This window comes from Somniosus microcephalus, chromosome 3, assembly GCF_052327205.1.
Source record: "Somniosus microcephalus isolate GS21.2 chromosome 3, FLI_Smic_1.0, whole genome shotgun sequence".
Taxonomy (NCBI): domain Eukaryota; kingdom Metazoa; phylum Chordata; class Chondrichthyes; order Squaliformes; family Somniosidae; genus Somniosus; species Somniosus microcephalus.
In genome coordinates, this window is record NC_140989.1 from 284,857,362 (window position 1) to 284,878,393 (window position 21,032).

The 21,032-nt window shown below is 49.5% G+C and overlaps 1 protein-coding gene across 1 annotated transcript in view; it reads left to right on the forward strand.

Moving 5' to 3' along the window:
- The window catches only part of efcab7 (EF-hand calcium binding domain 7), a 151,491-nt gene that overhangs the window by 90,170 nt on the left and 40,289 nt on the right, over positions 1-21,032 (forward strand). The window contains exons 11-12 of the mRNA XM_085982688.1: positions 6,769-6,917; positions 8,883-9,092. Of these exons, the coding sequence (XP_085838814.1) occupies positions 6,769-6,917; positions 8,883-9,092 (359 nt within the window). The remainder of the gene's footprint in view (positions 1-6,768; positions 6,918-8,882; positions 9,093-21,032) is intronic.

The window sequence follows — 21,032 nt, forward strand, 5'->3', positions numbered from 1 at the left end:
TAACCTGATGATTCTTTTTCCTACCTTTCCCCGTTTTTGTAAGGCCTCAGAACCTAGGCCTCAAAGCCTGGGCCTCTCCTGCCCAGCCACGCCCGAGCTAGGTAATTGTCCCACGGCTTCTGCTAAGCTCCTCCCCCCCCCCCCGTCACGTTACCCGGGGCAACAGCGTCGACCACGAGGGTCACGGGACATACACAGGGTGCGCGCACAGCAGGAGCAGCTGAGACGTGGCATCTCGCTCTGTTCCCCGCTCGGCGGGGGGCGGGGCTCTCGGGAGTGCGGATCTCGGGCGGGGCTTGGAGAGCGGGAAGGGTTACCCCGGCAGCCGGGCCCGCCGGCCGTCTCTCACAGCCGCAATCGGCGGTCTTGAAGCCAGCTCGGGAGGGCGGGGCCATGTCAGCGCGTGGGGCGGCACGGAGCTCCGCGGAACCATCACCGGCGCTGGTCTCGGGTGCTTTGTGGCCTGCAGCCGAACGGCGGCTGCGGACCTCGAGCTGACCGGGGCACTGGACTCGGCTGGGCCATGTCTTTGCGGGTGTTCGCCTCGGCCAACGGCATCAGGGTGACGGCCAAAGGCCGCCAAAAGCGTCCAAGGGAATGCGTTCATCCAGGTGCCGAGTCCCGGGCCCCGGGGCGGAAAGAGGGATTGGAGCGGGGGATGATGGCTCGGGCAGGGGAGAGGGGGGAGAGAGAGGGAGGAGGAGGGGAGAGGGAGGAAGGGGGGAGAGAGAGGGAGGAGGAGGGGAGAGGGAGGAGGAGGGGAGAGGGAGGAGGAGGGGAGAGGGAGGAAGGGGGGAGAGAGAGGGAGGAGGAGGGGAGAGGGAGGAAGGGGGTAGGGAGGAGGTGAGAGGGAGGAGGAGGGGGAGAGAGAGGGAGGAGGAGGGGAGAGGGAGGAAGGGGGTAGGGAGGAAGGGAGGAGGAGGGGGAGAGGGAGGGAGAGGAGGGGAGAGGGAGGAGAGGGGAGAGGGAGGGGAGAGGGAGGGAGGAGGGGGGGAAAGTGGGAGGAGGGGGGAAAGTGGGAGGAGGGGGGAAAGTGGGAGGAGGGGAGAGGGAGGGAGGAGAAGGGAGAGGGAGGGAGGAGAGGGGAGAGAGAGGGAGGGGGGGAAAGTGGGAGGAGGGGGGAAAGTGGGAGGAGGGGAGAGGGAGGGAGGAGAGGGGAGAGAGAGGGAGGGGGGAAGAGGGAGGAGGGGGGAAGAGGTGGGGGGAAGAGGGGGGGGGAAGAGGGAAGAGGGGGGGGAAGAGGTGGGAGGGGGAAGAGGTAGGAGGGGGAGGGGCGGAAGAGGGGGGAGGGGGAAGAGGTAGGAGGGGGAAGGGTAGGAGGGGGAGGGGGGAAGAGGTGGGGGGGAAGAGGGAAGGGGGGGCGAAGAGGTAGGAGGGGGAGGGGCGGAAGAGGGGGGAGGGGGAAGAGGTAGGAGGGGCGGAAGAGGGGGGAGGTGGGAAGAGGTGGGAGGGGGGAAGAGGTAGAGGGGGGAAGAGGTAGGGGGAGGGGGGGATGAGGTAGGAGGGGGAGGGGGGGAAGAGGTAGGAGGGGGAGGGGGGAAGAGGTAGGAGGGGGAGGGGGGAAGAGGTAGGAGCGGGAGGGGGGGAAGAGGTCGGAGGGGGAGGGGGGAAGAGGGGAGGGGGGAAGAGGTAGGAGGGGAGGGGGAAGAGGTAGGAGGGGGGAGGGGGAAGAGGTGGGAGGGGGGGAAGAGGTAGGAGGGGGGAGGGGGGAAGAGGTAGGGGGGAGGGGGGAAGAGGTAGGGGGGAGGGGGGAAGAGGTAGGGGGGAGGGGGGGGGAAGAGGTAGGAGGGGGAGGGGGGAAGAGGTAGGAGGGGGAGGGGGGGAAGAGGTAGGAGGGGGGAAGAGGTAGGAGGGGGGAGGGGGGAAGAGGTAGGAGGGGGGAGGGGGGAAGAGGTAGGAGGGGGGAGGGGGGGAAGAGGTAGGAGGGGGTGGACTTGCGTCTGCGCTCACTCGGACGTCGAACTCCAAACCATCGTCAACACCTTCACCGAAGCGTACGAGAGCATGGGCCTTACATTAAATATCCGTAAGACAAAGGTCCTCTACCAACCTGCCCCCACCACACAGTACTGCCCCCGATTATCAAAATCCACGATGAGGTCTTGGACAACGTGGACCACTTTCCATACCTCGGGAGCCTACTGTCAACAAGGGCAGACGTCGATGACAAAGTCCAACACCGCCTTCAGTGTGCCAGTGCAGCCTTCGGTCGCCTGAGGAAGAGAGTGTTTGAAGACCAGGACCTCAAACCCAGCACCAAGCTCATGGTCTACAGAACAGTAGTGATACCCGCCCTTCTGTATGCCTCAGAGACATGGACCATGTACAGCAGGCACCTCAAAGCACTGGAAAGGTACCACCAACGCTGCCTCCGCAAAACCCTGCATGTCCATTGGCAGGATAGGCGCACCAACGTCAGTGTTCTCGCTCAGGCCAACATCCCCAGCAATGAAGCTTTGACCACGCTCGATCAGCTCCAATGGATGGGTCACATCGTCCGCATGCCTGATATGAGACTCCCAAAACAATCGCTATACTCGAAGCTCCGACATGGCAAGAGAGCCCCAGGTGGGCAGAGGAAACGCTTCAAGGACACTCGCAAAGCCTCCTTGAAAAAGTGCAACAATCCACCGACACCTGGGAATCCCTGGCCCAAGACCACACAAAGTGGAGGAGAAGCATCCGGGAAGGCGCCGAACACTTCGAGTCTGTTCGCTGGGAGCAAGCACAAGGAGCGCACGTCAACCCAAGCACCCCACCTACCCGCCCCTTCAACCACCGTCAGCCCCACCTGTGACAGAGACTGTAGGTCCCACATTGGACTCATTAGTCACCTGAGAACTCATTTTTAATGTGGAAGCAAGTCATCCTCGGTTCCAAGGGACTGCCTAAGAAGAAGTTAAGAAGGTGGCAGCCACATGTGTTTGCTTTGTAAACTTAAGCGAACCTGGCATAGATTAATGCATCCCGGCAGCAATGTGCTCGCGTGTTGGTGGAACTGGTGCATCTGCTTCCGCAAGGTCTTCCTCCTCCTCTGAGGAAGAGGAGGCTAGGCGCTGAGCCACGCTGCTGTGCGATGTTGTGCAGTGCACAGCAGACCACGATGAATGTGGAGACCCTGGCTGGTGAGTACTGTAGGGCTCCACCTGATTTGTCGATGCATCTGAATCGCATTTTGAGCAAGTCGATGGTTTGCTCGATTATGGCTCTGGTGGAAATGTGGCTGGCATTGTAGCGCTCCTCAGCTTCATTTGATGGCCTGCTCAACGGCGCCATTAGCCACGTCTTCAGGGGATAGCCTTGTAGCCATCCGGAAAGTTGGGTTGGCGGATTGAAGAGCTGAGGCATAGTTATTGTGCACCAGTTGCTGAAGGCAAGCATGCAGGTGCAGCAGGCGGTTAAGAAGGCAAATGGTATGTTGGCCTTCGTCGCAAGAGGGTTCGAGTACAGGAACAAGGATGTCTTGCTACAGTTGTACTGGGCCTTGGTGAGACCGCACCTTGAGTATTGTGTGCAGTTTTGGTCACCTTACCTGAGGAAGGATGTTCTTGCCATGGAAGGAGTGCAGCGAAGATTCACCAGGCTGATACCTGGGATGGCAGGAATGACGTATGGGGAGAGATTGGGTCGATTGGGCTTATACTCACTGGAGTTTAGAAGATTGAGAGGGGATCTCATCGAAACCGATAAAATTCTGTCAGGCCTGGACGGACTAGATGCAGGAAGGATGTTTTTGATGGCCAGGGAGTCCAGAACCAGGGGGCATAGTCTAAGGATAAGGGGTAAGCCATTTAGGACTGAAATGAGGAGGAATTTCTTCACCCAGAGAGTGGTGAACCTGTGGAATTCTCTGCCACAGAGGGCGGTGGAGGCCAGTTCATTAAATATATTCAAGAAAGAGTTGGATATATTTCTTGAGGCTAAAGGGATCAAGGGATATGGGGAGAAGGCAGGGACAGGGTACTGAATTTGGATGATCAACCATGATCTCATTGAATGGCGGAGCAGGCTTGAAGGGCCGAATGGCCTACTCCTGCTCCTATCTTCTGTGTTTCTATGTTTCTATAGTAGACTGCCGCAGGATGAATGAGTCATGGCAGCAGCCAGGGTACTTTGCGCAAACATGCATAATGTTCTTATATAATTGCAAAATACTACGGATGCTGGAAATCTGAAATAACAACAGAAAATGCTGGAAATACTCAGCAGGCCAGGCAGCATCCGTGGAGCGAGAAACAGAGTTAACGTTTCAGGTCTGATGAAGGGTCCCAGACCTGAAACGTTAACTCTGTTTCTCACTCCACGGATGCTGCCTGGCCTGCTGAGTATTTCCAGCATTTTCTGTTGTTATTGCATAATGTTCTTCCTGTGGTTACACACCAGCTTAACGTTAAGGGACAAATACAGCTCGGTTATGATGGGGTGCCCTAATAGCCACATGTGTGCAGTCTACGACGCCCTGCACCCTTGGCAAGCTTGCCATATTTGCAAAGCCAACCGCGCGCACGGTTACACTTGCTTCATCCATGGAGAAGTGGATGTAGTTGTGCGCCTTTGCAAAGAGGGCATCTGTAACCTGCGTGATGCAAGTGTGTGCGGCTGACTGGGAGCCGCTGATGTCTGCTGATGATCCTTGGAAGAATCCTGAAGCAAAAAAATTGAGGGCGGTGGTGACTTTGACAGCCACTTGTAAGGGGTGTCCACCCGCTCTTCTGGGCTCCAGGTGTTGCTGCAGCATTGCGCAGATGTCAGCGACTACCTCTCGTGAAAGTCTCAGCCTCCTTTGGCACTGCTGCTCAGTCAAGTTGAGGAAGCTCATCCTCGGCCTGTAAACCCTCTGTTGGGGGTATCTCCTGCGGCAAGGTGCAGCCCTCTGCCCTGTGCCGCATCAGGTGGCTGAGGAGAAGGTTGGTGCTCCTATTGTTGGTGCTGCTGCTGTGCCTCATTCTGCTGCTGCCATGGCTGCTCTTCCTCTGAATCTGAGGATCAGGATGAGAGGGTATAAATGGTTTCCATGTTGCTGGTATATATCTCAGTTGAGGACTAGAAGTTATAAGCGCTTAGTCAATGTGTGGAGAGGGTTTTCCCAGGAGGTCACAGTGCATATGGATCTCAGCTTCACCACTTACAAGCTCAGTAGACCTGCAAAAAGTGTTCCAACACCTGAAAAAACAAAATTCTGTCATCTGTAAGTCAGCCATGTTAGAGGTCCGTTTTTATGCTGGAGCTGCAGCTGTCAAGAAGTCAGGCACTTGCTGAACCCGGCACAATCAGCTGGCGTGGTTTGCGAACGGCATGGAACACGCTGAAAATATTATAAAATTGCAAGACCCTGTTAAAATCGGCTTATCTAGGTAGTTAACAAGCTGTTAACTGCCTTAAGCGCCTCTCCCGCCGCTTGGTGGCGGGACCGATTGGGACTCCCAGAGCCAGCACTTGGCAAAGTAGCGTGGAGGCGGGTTGACGGCGGGATCGCAACCCGCCGTCAATCAAAAAGCTTTTAGCCTCTGACCCGCCTCCAAACCCGCCCTCTAAGTACCAGCAAAATCCAGCCCTTCGAATCCATAATTTGAGATAAAATAATGAGTATATATAAATGCATGGGTTAATCAAGGACAACCAACATGGATATATTAAAGACAAGTCGTGTTTGATAAAAATGTAATTTTTTTTGAAGTAGGGACCATTGGATAGATAAAGGTAATTTGCTTTTGTAATGCAGGAGATGTAGTTTATATGGATTTTCAGAAGGCATTAGATAATGTGTCTTATAAGAGGCTTGTTAGAAAAATTCAGGTGCACGGTATAAAAGGAAATAAAGCATTGAAAGTTGGCTGATAGGGAGAAAACAAAGAGTTATGGTAAATGGGTGCTGCTCAGACTGGAGAAGGATTCGAACTATACCCAAGTATCAGTGCTGGATCCACTTTTGTTTTCTGTGCATATAGACTTGGGTATAGGGAACGCAATATCTAAATTTGCTGATAACACAAAGAAAGTTTGGCAAACAGCAAGAAGACATAGACAGGTTAGTGGAATGAACAAACAGGGGTGGAACATGCAATTTTGTGTGGATAATTATGAGGTAGTACACTTTGGGAAGAAAAACTAGGAATAGGATTATACACTCAATGGAAAGTCGCTGAAGGGTGTGGACGAACAGAGAAACCTTGAGGTTCAAATACATAATTCCCCAAAAGTGCAAGTGTAGGTAGATAATGCCATAAAAAAGGCCAACAGAATTTTGGGCTTTATAAAAAGGGGCATAGAATACAAAAGTAAAGGAGCAATGGTACATTTGTACAAAACATTGGTTAGGCCACAGCCAGAGTACTTTGTGCAGTTGTGGGAGTCCCGTTATAGAAAGGCCATTAAAGCCACAGAGAGCATACAGCATAGGTTCACCAGGATGATGCAAGGATAGGAAACTAGTTATGAGAAGAGAATTGAAATACTGGAACTATTTCCACAGGATCAGAGAAGGCTAAGTATATTTAATAGAGATTTTGTTTTAAGATTATGAATGAATATGAATTCCTCTGTTGTTACTGCTGCCCCTCTTCAAACCACACACACGTGACCCTAGATTATACATCGGCTGTGGCCAAAAGGTTGGGCAGGTCTCCTGCTCCCAACACCTTTGCCAATGCCTCTTTGAACTGACCACTGGAAGGTGCACAACAGTAGTCTGGGGATGACCATGCTTTTCAAATCCTTACAGGACATCATTAAATATACCTTTACTTCATACTTCCACATTCTGCACAGAAAATTTTGACACAAAGAAAAACGAGCTGACACGTCAGGGCTTCATGGACTTGAACCTGATGGAAGCTAATGATCGGGAAGGTGATCCAAGAGACCTTTGGGTGACACTTGAATCAATGGGTTACAGCAAAGCACTGGAAATGCATGAGGTATGCTATTTTTGTTTTTATGTTCATTTTGATCTCAATAAGCCATTAACTACTTATAGGAAGAGAAATGTATAAATGTGCAAGATTTCAAGATCCATATGCTTCCCAGTACAAACATTTTATATTTTGCTCTACAAAGTTCAGGTGTAAACAGCCCTTTTAAATGTGATTGTAATTCAGTATTTTCATTAGGTTTCCTGTTGAAGGGATAATTACTAGTCTAGCCCCTTTAGGGCTACCCCGGATCAGGCGTATTTCTCAGACGTTCACTTTCAACTAAAGTTTGAGGTAGCTGAATCCTAAAGACGCTTAATTGGGTCTAAAGATCCGGACTATCTCTCCCTAAAGGAAAGGAACAACCTGAAAATGTTACCGTCCTCCAGATAGCACTTTTAATAAGTTTAGCTATACTGTAACGTTCCGGATATTATGAGGGTCCGGAAAACTTCCCCAGAATTCTGGAACACCTCACCAAAGAGTGTACAGAGATTGAGTTCGCGAGTTTGATAGAAGTCTTATGTGAGACAATTCTAAAAATATATAGCTTTATTAAAGAACCGACATGTAATTTACAGTTGGTGAGTCAATCACAACATTAACAGTTCCAAAAAGAGAAAGCTTACAATTCTATTATCAGAGAACCTTACTCTCAAATCTTAACTTCGCTACAGTTTTACAGTTCTTAGTTTTCTACAGGATATCCACCAAAATCAAATACCTTTGATCCCTGAGGTACAAAGAGTTGGAGACTTACAGTGCCACCTCTGAAGCCGAGAATCGCTTTGCCCCTTTAAAGCGAGTCTACTATCCCATTTGAGAGTTCAATATTTATACCCTTTTCCAGTGGTATTTCCTTTAAGGTTTTCTGCTGATGTAAGCTAATTATCTCTAGTCATTTTTCTGCTGACCCCTGCAATTCTTACAGTCACCTCAGCTGGTAGCATTACAGAATTATATCTCTTCTCTAGGTGTTCTAAGTTTACCTTAAAAAACGGTGTAATGGCAGGTGTGTTTTACTTGATGTCATTTTTATGAAGGCAGATGTTTCTTACTTTTATGTGCTTCTTTGCGAAGTGTAAATTAGAACACCTTGTACAGGGTGAACCATTGTTTCATTCCGAAAGGTTCAGACTATCGGAGCCTTTAACCTTGTGTTGCAATAAGGTTATTGATTCAGTGTCAACAACTATCTTATCTCTATAGCCAGAATGCTTTCACAGCTTTTTCATCGTTAGGTTTCGAGATTTCCAGACCCAGTTTGTCATGTTTTAATAAGGCCAGAATTCTTTCATAGAATGGTGTATTTTTCTGAATAGGTTATATGGCTTATTCCTTCATACTGTAACCACAGAGTTTCACCCTTAGCTCCAAGTTCTCTTTCCAGACACAAACTACAACTGGAATGACAAAATGTATAATTGAAATGCTGGTTGTTTGTTTAAAGTTTAAATGCATATTTGACATGAATATTTTACACACCAGTCATTACGTTTTACTGAAACCCTAGTGCTTACACTGTTTGCAACTCGCATCATCACCCCCTCCTCAAAAACCCATCCTTGATCCCTGTGTCCTTGCAGACTGCAGCTCCATCTCCAACCTCCCTTGCCTCTCCAAAACCCTTCTCCCTTCCCCCACTTCCTTCACCCCACCTTTGGCGGCTGTGCCTTCAGCCATCTAGGCCCTAAACTCTGGAATTCCCTTCCTAATCTCTACCTCTCTCTCTTCCTTTAAGACCCTCCTTAAAACCTACCTCTGACTAAGCTTTTAGTCACTGCTCTTAATAGCTCCTCCTTTGGCTCGGTCTCACTTTTTATCTGATAAGCATCTAAGAGCCTTCGGGACATTTTCCTACATTAAAGGCACTAAAAAAATGCAAATTGTTGTTTATCGACTTCTTCTAAGTACTAGTGTTTTCAGAAATCTAATTCCTCATTAAAGTGTGCATTCTTTCTGTGTCTATAGGCTTGTCCTTTTGTTATTAATATCTATGCAGAAAACTGCAAACTTAAGCTGACACCAGTCAGTCTGGAAGTGGATGGAAGCCTCCTCAATTCAGCTATCTGCAGATCTGTCGTAAGTAAAGGAGAAGCAAAAGCCATGAAGGATTACAACACTCTGGTAATTCACAGCTACAAGACCGAAACAAGAATCACGTCAGTCATTGAAAATAAAGTATGTATTGTTATCATATGTTTTATTTGATTAATTTATGACTTCTTTACAGTTTGTAGCATCCATATATTTTGTCAGTATTTAATTCAGATTGAAATAATAGAAACCTTAAATCAGTGTTGTTCATTTTTTTTTGAGTGAACACAGTCCCAAGCCCTGCCTTGCCCAAGGTTCACACTCATGGGTGTTCCAACATGCTGAACCAACATAATGGAATACAGTTCTGATCTGATTTCAATCATGTCACAATGTAGAACAGTGGAGTGGTTCTTTTACTCGTTCTTTGCATGTCATGATAGGCTCACTTCCTAATAGCGTTCTCTTTAAGAATCAGATTGGTTTATTTGGTAGTGCTCTCACCTCTGAATCAGTAGATTATGGATTCAAGCCCTGCTCTAAGATTTGAGTATATAATTAAGGCTGCTATTTTAGTGCAATACTGAAGGACTACTGCATTATTTGATGCTGTAGGAGTCTGTGCACTCCTAACAAAAACACTGTGAACTAAACTGGTAGTTAACAAACTTAGTTTAATGCACTGAAAGTATTACAAAACAAAAACGCAGGAGAATCTCCAAACAGGTCTGTACACTAGCTCACTCCACGAGGACTAACTGGAAACGCTCTCCAACCCTGACGTCATCACGTTTCCCGCCGTTGGGAATGTCACGTGATGACGTCATCGCGTCAGATCGCGATTTTATCGATCCCGCGCAGTTTAAACAGGGCAAACATTAAAAGGTAACAATAATGATTAAAGACAATTGCACAAGTTACTGTGAGAGTCTCTTTGGTGGTGACCAAAAAATCGAGGTCCTGCAGAACCGAGTCCATAAGGCGCTGGAATGCCTGCGCCGCATTTTTAAGCCCAAAGGGCATGCGGAGGAATTCAAAAAGTCCAAAAGGGGTGATGACAGCCTGGGGGTGCACTGGGACCTGATGGTACCCACGGACGAGGTCGACCTTTGAGATAATTTACTTCCCCGCCAAATGCGCAGAGAAATCTTGTATGTGGGGGCTGGGGTAACGGTCGGGCGTCGTTATCTCATTGAGGCGACGATAGTCGCCACAGGGCCGCCATCCCCCGCCGGGCTTTGGGACGATGTGGAGCGGTGAAGACCAGGGACTACTGGACCAGCGAATAATCCCCAGCTTCTCCATCGCAGCGAACTCCGCCTTCGCCGCCGCGAGCTTGCTGGGCTCCAAACGCCGCGCCCTGGCGTAGACTGGAGAGCCGGTTGTCGAAATATGATGCTCCACCCGATGCTTGGCGGTCAAAGCTGAAAAGGTGGGCTTTGTCAGCTCGAGGAAGTCCCCGAGAAGGCGGGAGAAGTCGTCGGGAGGTGGCCGCGCGCAGGAGACCGAGTGCGGTGCAGCTGTGCTGCGCGCACCTGAAATACTGTCGAGCGTGGCGGCGTGAACGAGGCGTCGATTTTTCACATCCACCAACAGGCCGTTGGCGCCTAAAAGGTTGGCGCCCAAAAGGGCCTGCGAAATTTGAGCGGTGATGAAATCCCAGGTAAAGCGCTGGCCACCGAAACAGACTTGCACCCATCGTTTCCCGCAAATACAGATCGTGCCCCCATTGGCAGCTTGGAGGGGGGACCCCGTCTGCCGGACCGAAGGTTAAGGACCGAGGCGGGAAGTATGCTGCATTGTGCCCCCGTGTCACACAAAAAACGGCGGCCCGAGATGGAGTCGGTTAAATACATGAGATTCCCGGAGTCGCCGATCGCCATCATGGCCGCGGGGGACGCACCGGACCCGGTGTTCTTGACTCGCGGCGGTCTGTTCGACGGTCTGGGCATGAAACCACACGGTGGTCGGCAGCAGCGGGCCTTCGGGCCGAAACGAGTGTGGTAGTAACAGTAACCGGCCGTCGGAGGCGCCGGGGCCAGGCCCCTCGGGGCGGGGCGTTGTGCGATGGCGCAGTATTGCTGCCGGACCGCGTAAATTTAACCGCCTCTTTGGCGAGCGCGATGCAGTCCCCGGTGTCCGATCTGGCGAGGGCTGCCTGGACGTGTTCGGGCAACTGCGTAAGGAACAGCTCGCGGAACAGGAAACATGGGGGTTCGGACCCCAGGAGCGTTAGCATGTGGCTCATTAGTTCCGAGGGTTTGGAGTCACCTAACCCTGGTAGTGTCAGTAAGCGACGAGCGCGCTCCGCCTTGGTAAGGCCAAATACCTGCAGCAGCTGAGTCTTGATGGCTACATACTTGTCAGCATTCGGGGGGTTCTCCAGAAGGCTGATGATCCTCGACGCCGTCGAGCTATCGAGGGCGGAGACCACGTACAAATATCGGGTCTGGTCCTGCACAAACCAGGAGGCCGCCTGTTGTTCCCAGAATTGGGGGAGCTTCAAGGCCACAGCGTTGGCATCCATCACTGGCCTGCGTTCCGTGTCCACCGCGAAAAACGATCGCGAGGATTCGGGGTCACCAATGTAGGAGTCTGTGCACTCCTAACAAAAGCACTGTGAACTAAACTGGTAGTTAACAAACTTAGTTTAATGCACTGAAAGTATTACAAAACAAAAACGCAGGAGAAACTCCAAACAGGTCTGTACACTAGCTCACTCCACGAGGACTAACTGGAAACGCCCTCCAACCCTGACGTCATCACGTTTCCCGCCGTTGGCAACGTCACGTGACCCACGTGATGACGTCATCGCGTCAGATCGCGATTTCATCGATCCCGCGCTGTTTAAACAGGGCAAACATTAAAAGGTAACAATAATGATTAAAGACAATTGTACAAGTTACTGTGAGAGTCTCTTTGGTGGCTTTGCCACAATGCACCATTTTTTTTTTTCATTCTTGAGATATGTGTGTCGCTGGCCAGGACGGCATTTATTATCCATCCCTAGCGACCCTTGAGAAGGTGGAGGTGGGGTTTCTTCTTGAACCACTGCTGTCCATGTGGTGAAGGCATTCCCACAATGCTGTTAGGTAGGGAGTTCCAGGATTTTGACCAGCAACGATGAAGGATTGGCGATATATGTCTAATTCGGAATGGTGTGTGACTTGGAGATGACAGTGTTCCCATGCAGGTGGTGAAGGTCATGGGTTTCGGAGGTGCTGCCAAAGAAGCCTTCACTTGCTGCAGTGCATCCTGTACATAATACAGTGTAGCTAGTGGTGGAGGAAGTGGATGTTTAAGCTGCTGGATGGCGTGCAGATGAAGTGGACTGTTTTGTTCTGGATTGTGCCTAGCTTCTTGAGAGCTGTTGCAGCTGCACCCATCCAGGCAAGTGGAGAGTATTCCATTATACACCTGACTTGTGCCAAGTAAGACTTCAGCCAGGGGAGAGTTTGCCCCCTGATCCCCATTGACTTGGTGTCCTTGTGCCACACGCAGTCGAATACTGCCTTGGTGTCAAGGGTAATCACTCTCACCCCACCTCGGAATTCTGCTCTTGTAGCCATGTTTGGACCAAGGTTGTAATGAGAGAATTCATAATTCGCATCGAATATACATTCCCTTAAGGAATAAAAACACCACCGGAAAAATCGTCCAACCATGCCTAACAAGAGAAATTTAAAATAGTATTAGATTAAAGGAAGAGGCTTATAATGTTGCCAAAAAGAGTAGTAAGCCTGAGGATTGGGAGGATTTTAGAATTCAGCAAAGGAGGACCAAGAAATTGATAAAGAAAGTGAAAATAGAATGAGAGTAAACTAGCGACAGATATAAAAACAGACTGTAAAAGCTTCTATAGGTATGTAAAAAGGAAAAGATTAGCGAAAGTAAACATGGGTCCCTTACAGGCTGAGACAGGAGAAATTATACTGGGGAATAAGGAAATTAAAAAATACTTTGTGTATGTCTTCAGGGAAGAAGATGTAAAAAAACCTCCCAGAAATAGTGGAGAAACCAAGGGTCAAGCGAGAATGAAGAACTGAAAGAAATTAGCATTAGTAAAAATATAGTACTGGAGAAATTAATGGGACTGAAAGCCGATAAATCCTCTGGTCCTGATGGCCTACGTTCTAGAGTTTTGAAAGAATGGCTATAGAGATAGTGGATGCATTGGTTGTCATCTTCCAAAATTCCATAGACTCTAGAGTGGTTCCCACGGATTGGAAGGTAGCAAATGTAATCCCACTATTTAAGAAAGGAGGGAGAGAGAAAATGGGGAACTACAGACCAGTTAGCTAGACATCAATAGTAGGGAAAATGCTAGAATCTATTATTAACAGGGCACTTAGAAAATAATAATAGGATTGGGCAGAGTCAACAAGGATTTATGAAAGGGAAATAGTGTTTGACAAATCTGTTCGAGTTTTTTGAGGTAACTAGCAGAATAAATAAAGTGGAACCAATGGATGTGATGTATTTGGATTTTCAGAAGGCATTCGATAAGGTGCCACACAAGAGGCTATTAAACAAAATTAGGGCTCTTGGGATTGGGGGTAATCGAGTCATAGGCCTCGATTTTCATTGAGCCGTGGAGGCTGGCTTGGAGGCGTGCAGGGGGTTAAAATCGCAAAAACTAGCGGCCTGGTTCCCAATGCCGAGCAATTTTAACTCAGTCGTGTCTGATGGTCCCGACTCCATCACGCATCCAACAGGTGGGACTGTTCGTTAAGGCCCTTAACAACCACTAAATGGCCTCTATAATCCTATTTTGAAAGGCCCTTGCGAATTTAACCCTTTTCCCACGTGAAACATGCCTGGTGGGAAACACAAATGTGAAACCTGGCGGGAGCACTATTGGATTGCTGACTATCAACTGCACGTCAACCATTAAAGAGGAGATTTGATCAGCCATGATTTGCAGGTGGCAGGACTTAGTGGTCTCAGGTCTGGGGCAACTTTTAGAAGGCTTAACCACACCTGGCACCTCACACCCATCTCCAGTGTGACCTCCTGGGAAACCCCTCTCGCCAACTTCACTCGGCGCTTCCTCAACGGAGGCATATACCAGAAGCATGGGAGCCATTTATTTCCTTCCCATCTGGGCATTAGAGGAGCTCGAGCACCAGCCGCGGCACCAGCAGAACCAGGAACAACAGCAGCACCAGCAACAGCAGCAGGAGTGCCAGGCTGCTGCTCACCCACCTGAAGCTGCACAGGCCAGAAGGGGCCAGTACCTGGAAGCCCGTCGGCGCAGGAGATACTCCCCAAACAGGGTCTACAGATGCTGGGTTAGCTACCTCAACATGTCTGAGCAGCAGTGCCAAAGGCGGCTCCGACTTTCGCAAGAGGTAGTGACTTGACATCTGCGCAATGCTACAGCAAGACCTGCTGCCCAGAGGACCAGGTGGACAAGCATTACCAGTGGCCATCAAAGTCACCACCGCACTCAACTTTTTTGCCTCGGGCTCATTCCAGGGATCAGCAGCAGACATCAGCGGCCGCACACACTTGCATCACGCAGGTAACCGATGCCCTCTTTGCCCTCGCGCGCAATCACATCCATTTCACCAAGGATCGAGCAAGTGTCATAGGAACATAGAAGATAGGAGCAGGAGTAGGCCATTCGGCCCCTTGAGCCTGCTCCGCCATTCAATGAGATCATGGCTGATCATCCAAATTCAGTACCCTGTCCCTGCCTTCTCCCCATATCCCTTGATCCTTTTAGCCTTAAGAAATATATCTAACTCCTTCTTGAATATATTTAATGAATTGGCCTCAACTGCCTTCTGTGGTAGAGAATTCCACAGGTTCACCACTCTTTAGGTGAAGAAATTCCTCCTCATCTCTGTCCTAAGTGGCTTACCCCTTATCCTTAGACTGTGACCCCTGGTTCTGGACTCCCCGGCCATCGGGAACATCCTTCATGCATCAAGTCTGTCTAGTCCTGTTAGAATTTTATAAGTTTCAATGAGATCCCCTCTCATTCTTCTAAACTCCAGTGAGTATAAGCCCAATCGACACAATCTCTCCTCATACGTCATTCCTGCCATCCCAGGTATCAGTCTGGTGAATCTTCGCTGCACTCCCTCCATGGCAAGAACATCCTTCCTCAGATAAGGCGACCAAAACTGCACACAATACTCATGGTGTGGTCTCACCAAGGCCCTGTATAACTGCAGCAAGACATCCTTGTTCCTGCACTCGAACCCTCTCGCTACAAAGGCCAACATACCATTTGCTTTCTTAACCGCCTGCTGCACCTGCATGCTTACCTTCAGTGACTGGTGCACAAGGACACCCAGGTCTCGTTGCACTTCCCCTTCTCCCAATCTATTGCCGTTCAGATAATAATCTGCCTTCCTGTTTTTGCCACCAAAGTGGATAACCTCGCATTTATCCACATTGGGCAGATGCATGGCAGATGCAGTATAATCACCCAACCTGTCCAAATCATACTGGAGTGTCACGGTGCGAGCGGTTGGATTAGCTAATCTGGCAGGCTTTCCAAGGGTGCAGGGCGTCGTTGACTGCACACATGTGGCCCTTAGGGCACCCCATCGCAATCCTGGTATTTTTGTCAACTGCAAGGGCTTCCACTCCCTCAACGTTCAGCTGGTGTGTGACCACAAGAAGGAAATTTTGCATGTTTGTGCCATGTACCCTGGCAGTTGCCATGACTCCTTCATACTGCGCCAGTCCAGTGTGCCTCCGCTATTCAGTCAGCCAGACCAACTTAACGGATGGCTACTTGGAGACAAGGGCTATCCCCTGAGGACGTGGCTAATGATGCCGTTGAGGAGGCCCGCCAGCGAAGCTGAGGAGCGCCACAACTCCAGCCACATTTCCACCAGATCCATTATCGAGCAAACCATCGGTTTGCTGAAGATGCGCTTCAGATGCCCTACAGTACTCAGCAGCCAAGGTCTCCAGAATCATCGTGGTTTGCTGTGCACTTCACAACATGGCACAGCGTCGTGGCTTGCAGATTCCTGAGGACCAAGTGGCTTCTCACACATCCTCCTCAGATGAGGAGGAGGAGGAGTGCGAAAACGAACATCCTGCAGAGGCCCATCAACCAGCGGCAGCATTACGCGAGAATATTGCTGCCCGGGATGTAGTATGCAGGTACAGCAGGTGATCAGGAAGGCCAATGGAATCTTGGCTTTTATTGCAAGGGGGATGGAGTATAAAAGCAGGGAAGTCTTGCTTCAGTTATACAGGGTACTGGTGAGGCCACACCTGGAATACTGCGTACAGTTTTGGTTTCCATATTTAAGAAAAGATATACTTGCTCTCGAGGCAGTTCAGAGAAGGTTCACTCGGTTGATTCCGGAGATGAGGGGGTTGACTTATGAGGAAAGGTTGAGTCGGTTGGGCCTCTAATCATTGGAATTCAGAAGAATGAAAGGCGATCTTATCGAAACATATAAGATTGTGAGGGGGCTTGATCGGGTGGATGCGGGGAGGATGTTTCCACTGATGGGTGAGACTAGAACTAGGGGGCATAATCTTAGAATAAGGGGCTGCCATTTCAAAACTGAGATGAGGAGAAACTTCTTCACTCAGAGGGTAGTAAATCTATGGAATTTGCTACCTCAGAGAGCTGTGGAAGCTGCAACATTAAATAAATTTAAAACGGAGATACAGTTTCCTAGCTGATCAGGGAATTAGGGGTTACGGGGAGCGGGCAGGGAAGTGGACGTGAGTCTAGGTTCGGATCAGCCATGATCCTATTGAATGGCGGAGCAGGCCCGAGGGGCCATATGGCCTACTCCTGCTCCTACTTCTTATGTTCTTATGTTATCATGCAAGGAACGCACTCATCCTGGCCAGATTTGCTTAGCCTAGTCAATCAAACATTTTTGCCTCGCTGCTTCTTACCAGAGCTTTGACAATGGCCAAGAACCAGAGGATTCCCAGCACTCTGACCACCATGCTGACAGTTGTAAGTATTCCTAAGGCCTCAATGTGGAAGTCCCAATAGCGAAATGACAGACGCCACAACTGCAACATTTGCCATCAGAATTTTTATGTTCAATAACGACGAGATGGCATTTTTACAATAAACACAAAATTGCACCCTTGTGACTAATTGTGCAGAATTTTCCTCTTACGCGTGCTCCTACGTGGTGCCTCCCCTGTGCCTTCAGCAGAGGCCCCTTACTCACTTTCCTGCTGCTCCTGTCTCAACACCTTTGGCGGGCATCCTCTGGGGTTGCGAGCCTGTGAGGGCTTGTCAACAGTCTGCTGCTCCTGCGGCTGTGCAGGGGTTGAGATGCCTATCTCACTTGGATGTGGACTCTGGTGGGGCTCTGACCAAGGGCTCTGCAGTGGCATGGAAGTGTGAGTGCTTGGAGAGGAGCCCCCACTTCCTTGAGGTCTGCCACCAACCTCCCTCTCATGGGTCAGGTCCCCCTCAGCGCCTGTAAGTGGCTGGAGAGCACCTTCCTGTACATCAGGGGGGCCATGGGGACCTTTATCTGCAATGGCAGTCCTACTCAGAAGGACTTCCATGAAGATCTGGTTTCTCTGTTCAATAGATGCCCATCGCTCCTCAAGAGATGTCATTCTATTCTGAACAATGACCATGGTTTCCATACCCTGGCGACTAAGCTCCTCCATGGCCGTAGCCATCCTCTCCTCTACCATAGCCATCCTCTCCTCTACGGTAGCCAGCCTTACCGCAGAGGTAGCAATCGTTTCCACAGAGGTAGCCATCCTTTCCGTGGTGATGCGTTCATGCGCCAATGACTCCACAAAGGCTCTGCTATGAACTCCTCCCTTCGCTTCACACTCGCAGCGACCCTAGAGACAAAACCTGCCAGAGACTCCTGCATCTGTGCCTGGAGTTCCATCACCTCTGATCTTATGGATGGAGCCAGAGGCAGAGGGTCGACATGCTGCTGAGCCGAGTTGGCAGAGTCCTGCGCCCTCCGACTAGGACTCTCCACTGCTGTCCCTGTCTCCACAATCTGCTGATGCTCACTTGTGAGCTGTGATACACCAGGTGACAACTGTGTCCCGAAAGTCCCACCGAGGTGTGAGTGTCTGCGCTAGTGCTGGGTGCGCTGAATTCTGCTGACGCTGCGCCCTCAGAGGTTGCAGCTTCCTCTGAGGAGTCTGGCTGCTCAGCCTCTTCTTCTTGGCTAGGGGGGACGGATGCTTGTGATGGTCCTGTGGGGGAGTAAAGGAAAGAGTCAGAGATGTGATGCAAAGGCTACATGCACATAGCTTTTTGCAGATGCTCATAAGTCCATCTGTTACAGTTTCACAATCATTATCAGCGACTCATGTTCTGTCACCAGCTTGCTGTGTTACACCCATCTGTCCATCCCCCACGCGCGAATCATCCTCTATTCCCATAATTTCCAGGACGGCCTCCTCCCAGGGGGTCAGGTGGGCCATTGAGGCTGTCCCTCCTCCTGTCCTGGCTTTTGTTGTGAGCTCTCTTTTCCTGCAATGAGGGAGACAGTGGAGGTTGAGTGAGAATGAAGGAGTGAGTGTAGAGATTGCATAGCATAGATACTTAGAAGGAGACAAAGATGGAGTGAGGTTGCAAGACCAAGGGCCCTCCCTGTGTGTTGTCAGTTGTGTTCAAAGCATCACAGTGATAGGGGGTGTGAGGGCTGCATGGTCGAATAGTTATGTGAATGTGAGCATAGAGAGAGAGGGAATGGGTAAGGGTGCATGGATGTCAGTGTCAAGTGGGATGTGGAGGAAGAGATTGTTAAAGCTGAGTGCTGGTGAGGAAAGGCAATGGGGATCAGATTGAGGCTGATGGGAAATTCATACTCACTTTTCCAGTGCGCTGAAGGTCATGAAATCTTTTCCTGCACTGTATCCAAGTTCTGCGGGTGACTCCCAAGGAGTTGACCTCCTCAGCCACCTGCATCCACACTGCCTTGGTCTGACTGGGAGGCCTCTTCCTCCCTGATGAAGGGTAGAGCACCTCCCTGTTGGCCCTAGCCCCATCCACTAATGCCTGCAGTGCCACCTCGTCAAAGCTTGTCTCCTGCTTGTCATATTTGCTGCAGCTCCCTCACACTGCACAGTCAAGAAGCTTGGCAGTCTGCAGAAGAAGCAAGGCTTGCTGTGGACCTTAAATGCAGCAGCAATGATGACGTCATCGGAGGGGACTTTCAGTCATGAAAAACCCATTTGCAAAGGCTTCCCACACGTTGGAAATCAATTGGCCAATTAAGTTAAAATTGCATCAATCTCCCACATCCATTTAGATTCGTGTGGGAAACACGAAATTCGGATATCACGACACCATCCTGCACCCGAGTTAAAATTCCCCCCATTGAGTCATAACGGCACAGAAGGAGGTCATTCGGCCCATTGAGTCCATGCTGGCTCTCAATCCAGTCAGTCCCATTCCCCCACTCTATCCCCATAGCCCTGCAAGTTTATTTCCCTCGCGTACCTATCCAGTCTCCCCTTGAAAGCATTGAGTGTTTCCGCTTCCACCACTTCTGTCGACAGCGAATTCCAGGTCATCACCACTCACTGAGTAAAAAAGTTTTTCCTCACACCCCCCCTGTATCTCTTGCCCAAAACCTTAAATCTGTGTCCCCCTAGTCCTTGTACCATCAACTAGTGGGAACAGCCTTTCCCCGTCTAGCCTATCCAAACCCGTCATAATCTTGTACACCTCTATCAAATCACCCCCTCAACCTCCTTTGCTCTAATGAAAACAAATCCAACTTCATAACCTGTCCTTGTAGCTAAGATCCCCCATCCCCAGAACCATTCTGATAAATCTCCTCTGCATCCTCTCAAGTGCCTTCACATCCTTCCTAAAGTGTGGCGACCAGAACTGGAAGCAATACTCCAGTTGTGGCCTAACCAGTGCTTTTATAAAAGTTCAGCATAACTTCTCTAGCTTTGTACTCAATACCTCTATTTATGAAGCCCAAGATCCCATATGCTTTGTTAACCACTCTCTCAATATGCCCTGCCACCGTCAGGGACCTATGCACATTAACTCCCAGGTCCCTTTGTCCCTGCACACTCTTTATAACTGTGCCATTAAGTGTATATTGCCTCTCCCTGTTCCTTCTGCCAAAATACATCACCTCACACTTCTCTGTATTAAATTCCATCTGCCACTTGTTTGCCCATTCTGCTAGCCTTTCTATGTCCTGTTGCAGTCGATTGGAATCATCATCACTGTTTGCCACACATCTCAGTTTGGTGTCATCAGCAAATTTAGAAATTCTATTCTGTATTCCAATATCCAGCTCATTTAAAAAAGCAGTAGTCCCAGCACTGACCCTTGGGGAACACCACTGTCTACCATCCTCCAGTCTGAAAAACAACCATTTACCACAACTCACTGTTTTCTGTCCTTAAGCCAATTCCTATCCAAGCTGCCACTGACTCATCTATTCCATGAGCCTCAATTTTGTTAACCAGCCTTCTATGTGGTACTTTGTCAAATGCCTTCCGAAAATCCATATAGACAACATCCATTGCATTCCTCTCTGTTACTTCATCAAAAAATTCAATTAGATTAGTCAAACACGATCTGCCTTTTACACATCCATGTTGGCTCTCCTTAATTAGCTTAAACCTCTCCAAGTGCCCATTAATTTTTTCCTTGATTATTGTTTCCATATATTAGCGTGGATTGAGGATTGGTTAACGGACAGAAAACAGAGAGTAGGAATAAACGTGTCTTTTTCAGGTTGGCAGGCTGTAACTAGTGGGGTACTGCAAAGATCAGTGCTTGGGCCTCAACTATTCACAATCTATATCAATGATTTGGATGAGAGGACCAAATGTAATATATCCAAAAGCAAAATACTGCAGATGCTGGAAATCTGATATAAAAACAGAAAATGCTGGAAATACTCAGCAGGTCAGGCAGCATCTGTAGAGAGAGAGAAACAGAGTTAACGTTTCAGGTCGATGACCCTTCGTCAGAACTAATATATCCAAGTTTGCTGATGATACAAAGCTAGGTGGGAATGTAAGTTGTGAGGAGGATGCAAAGAGGCTTTAAGGGGATATAGACAGACTCATTGAGTGGGCAAGAACATGGCAAATAGAATATAATGTGGAGAAATGTGAAGTTAT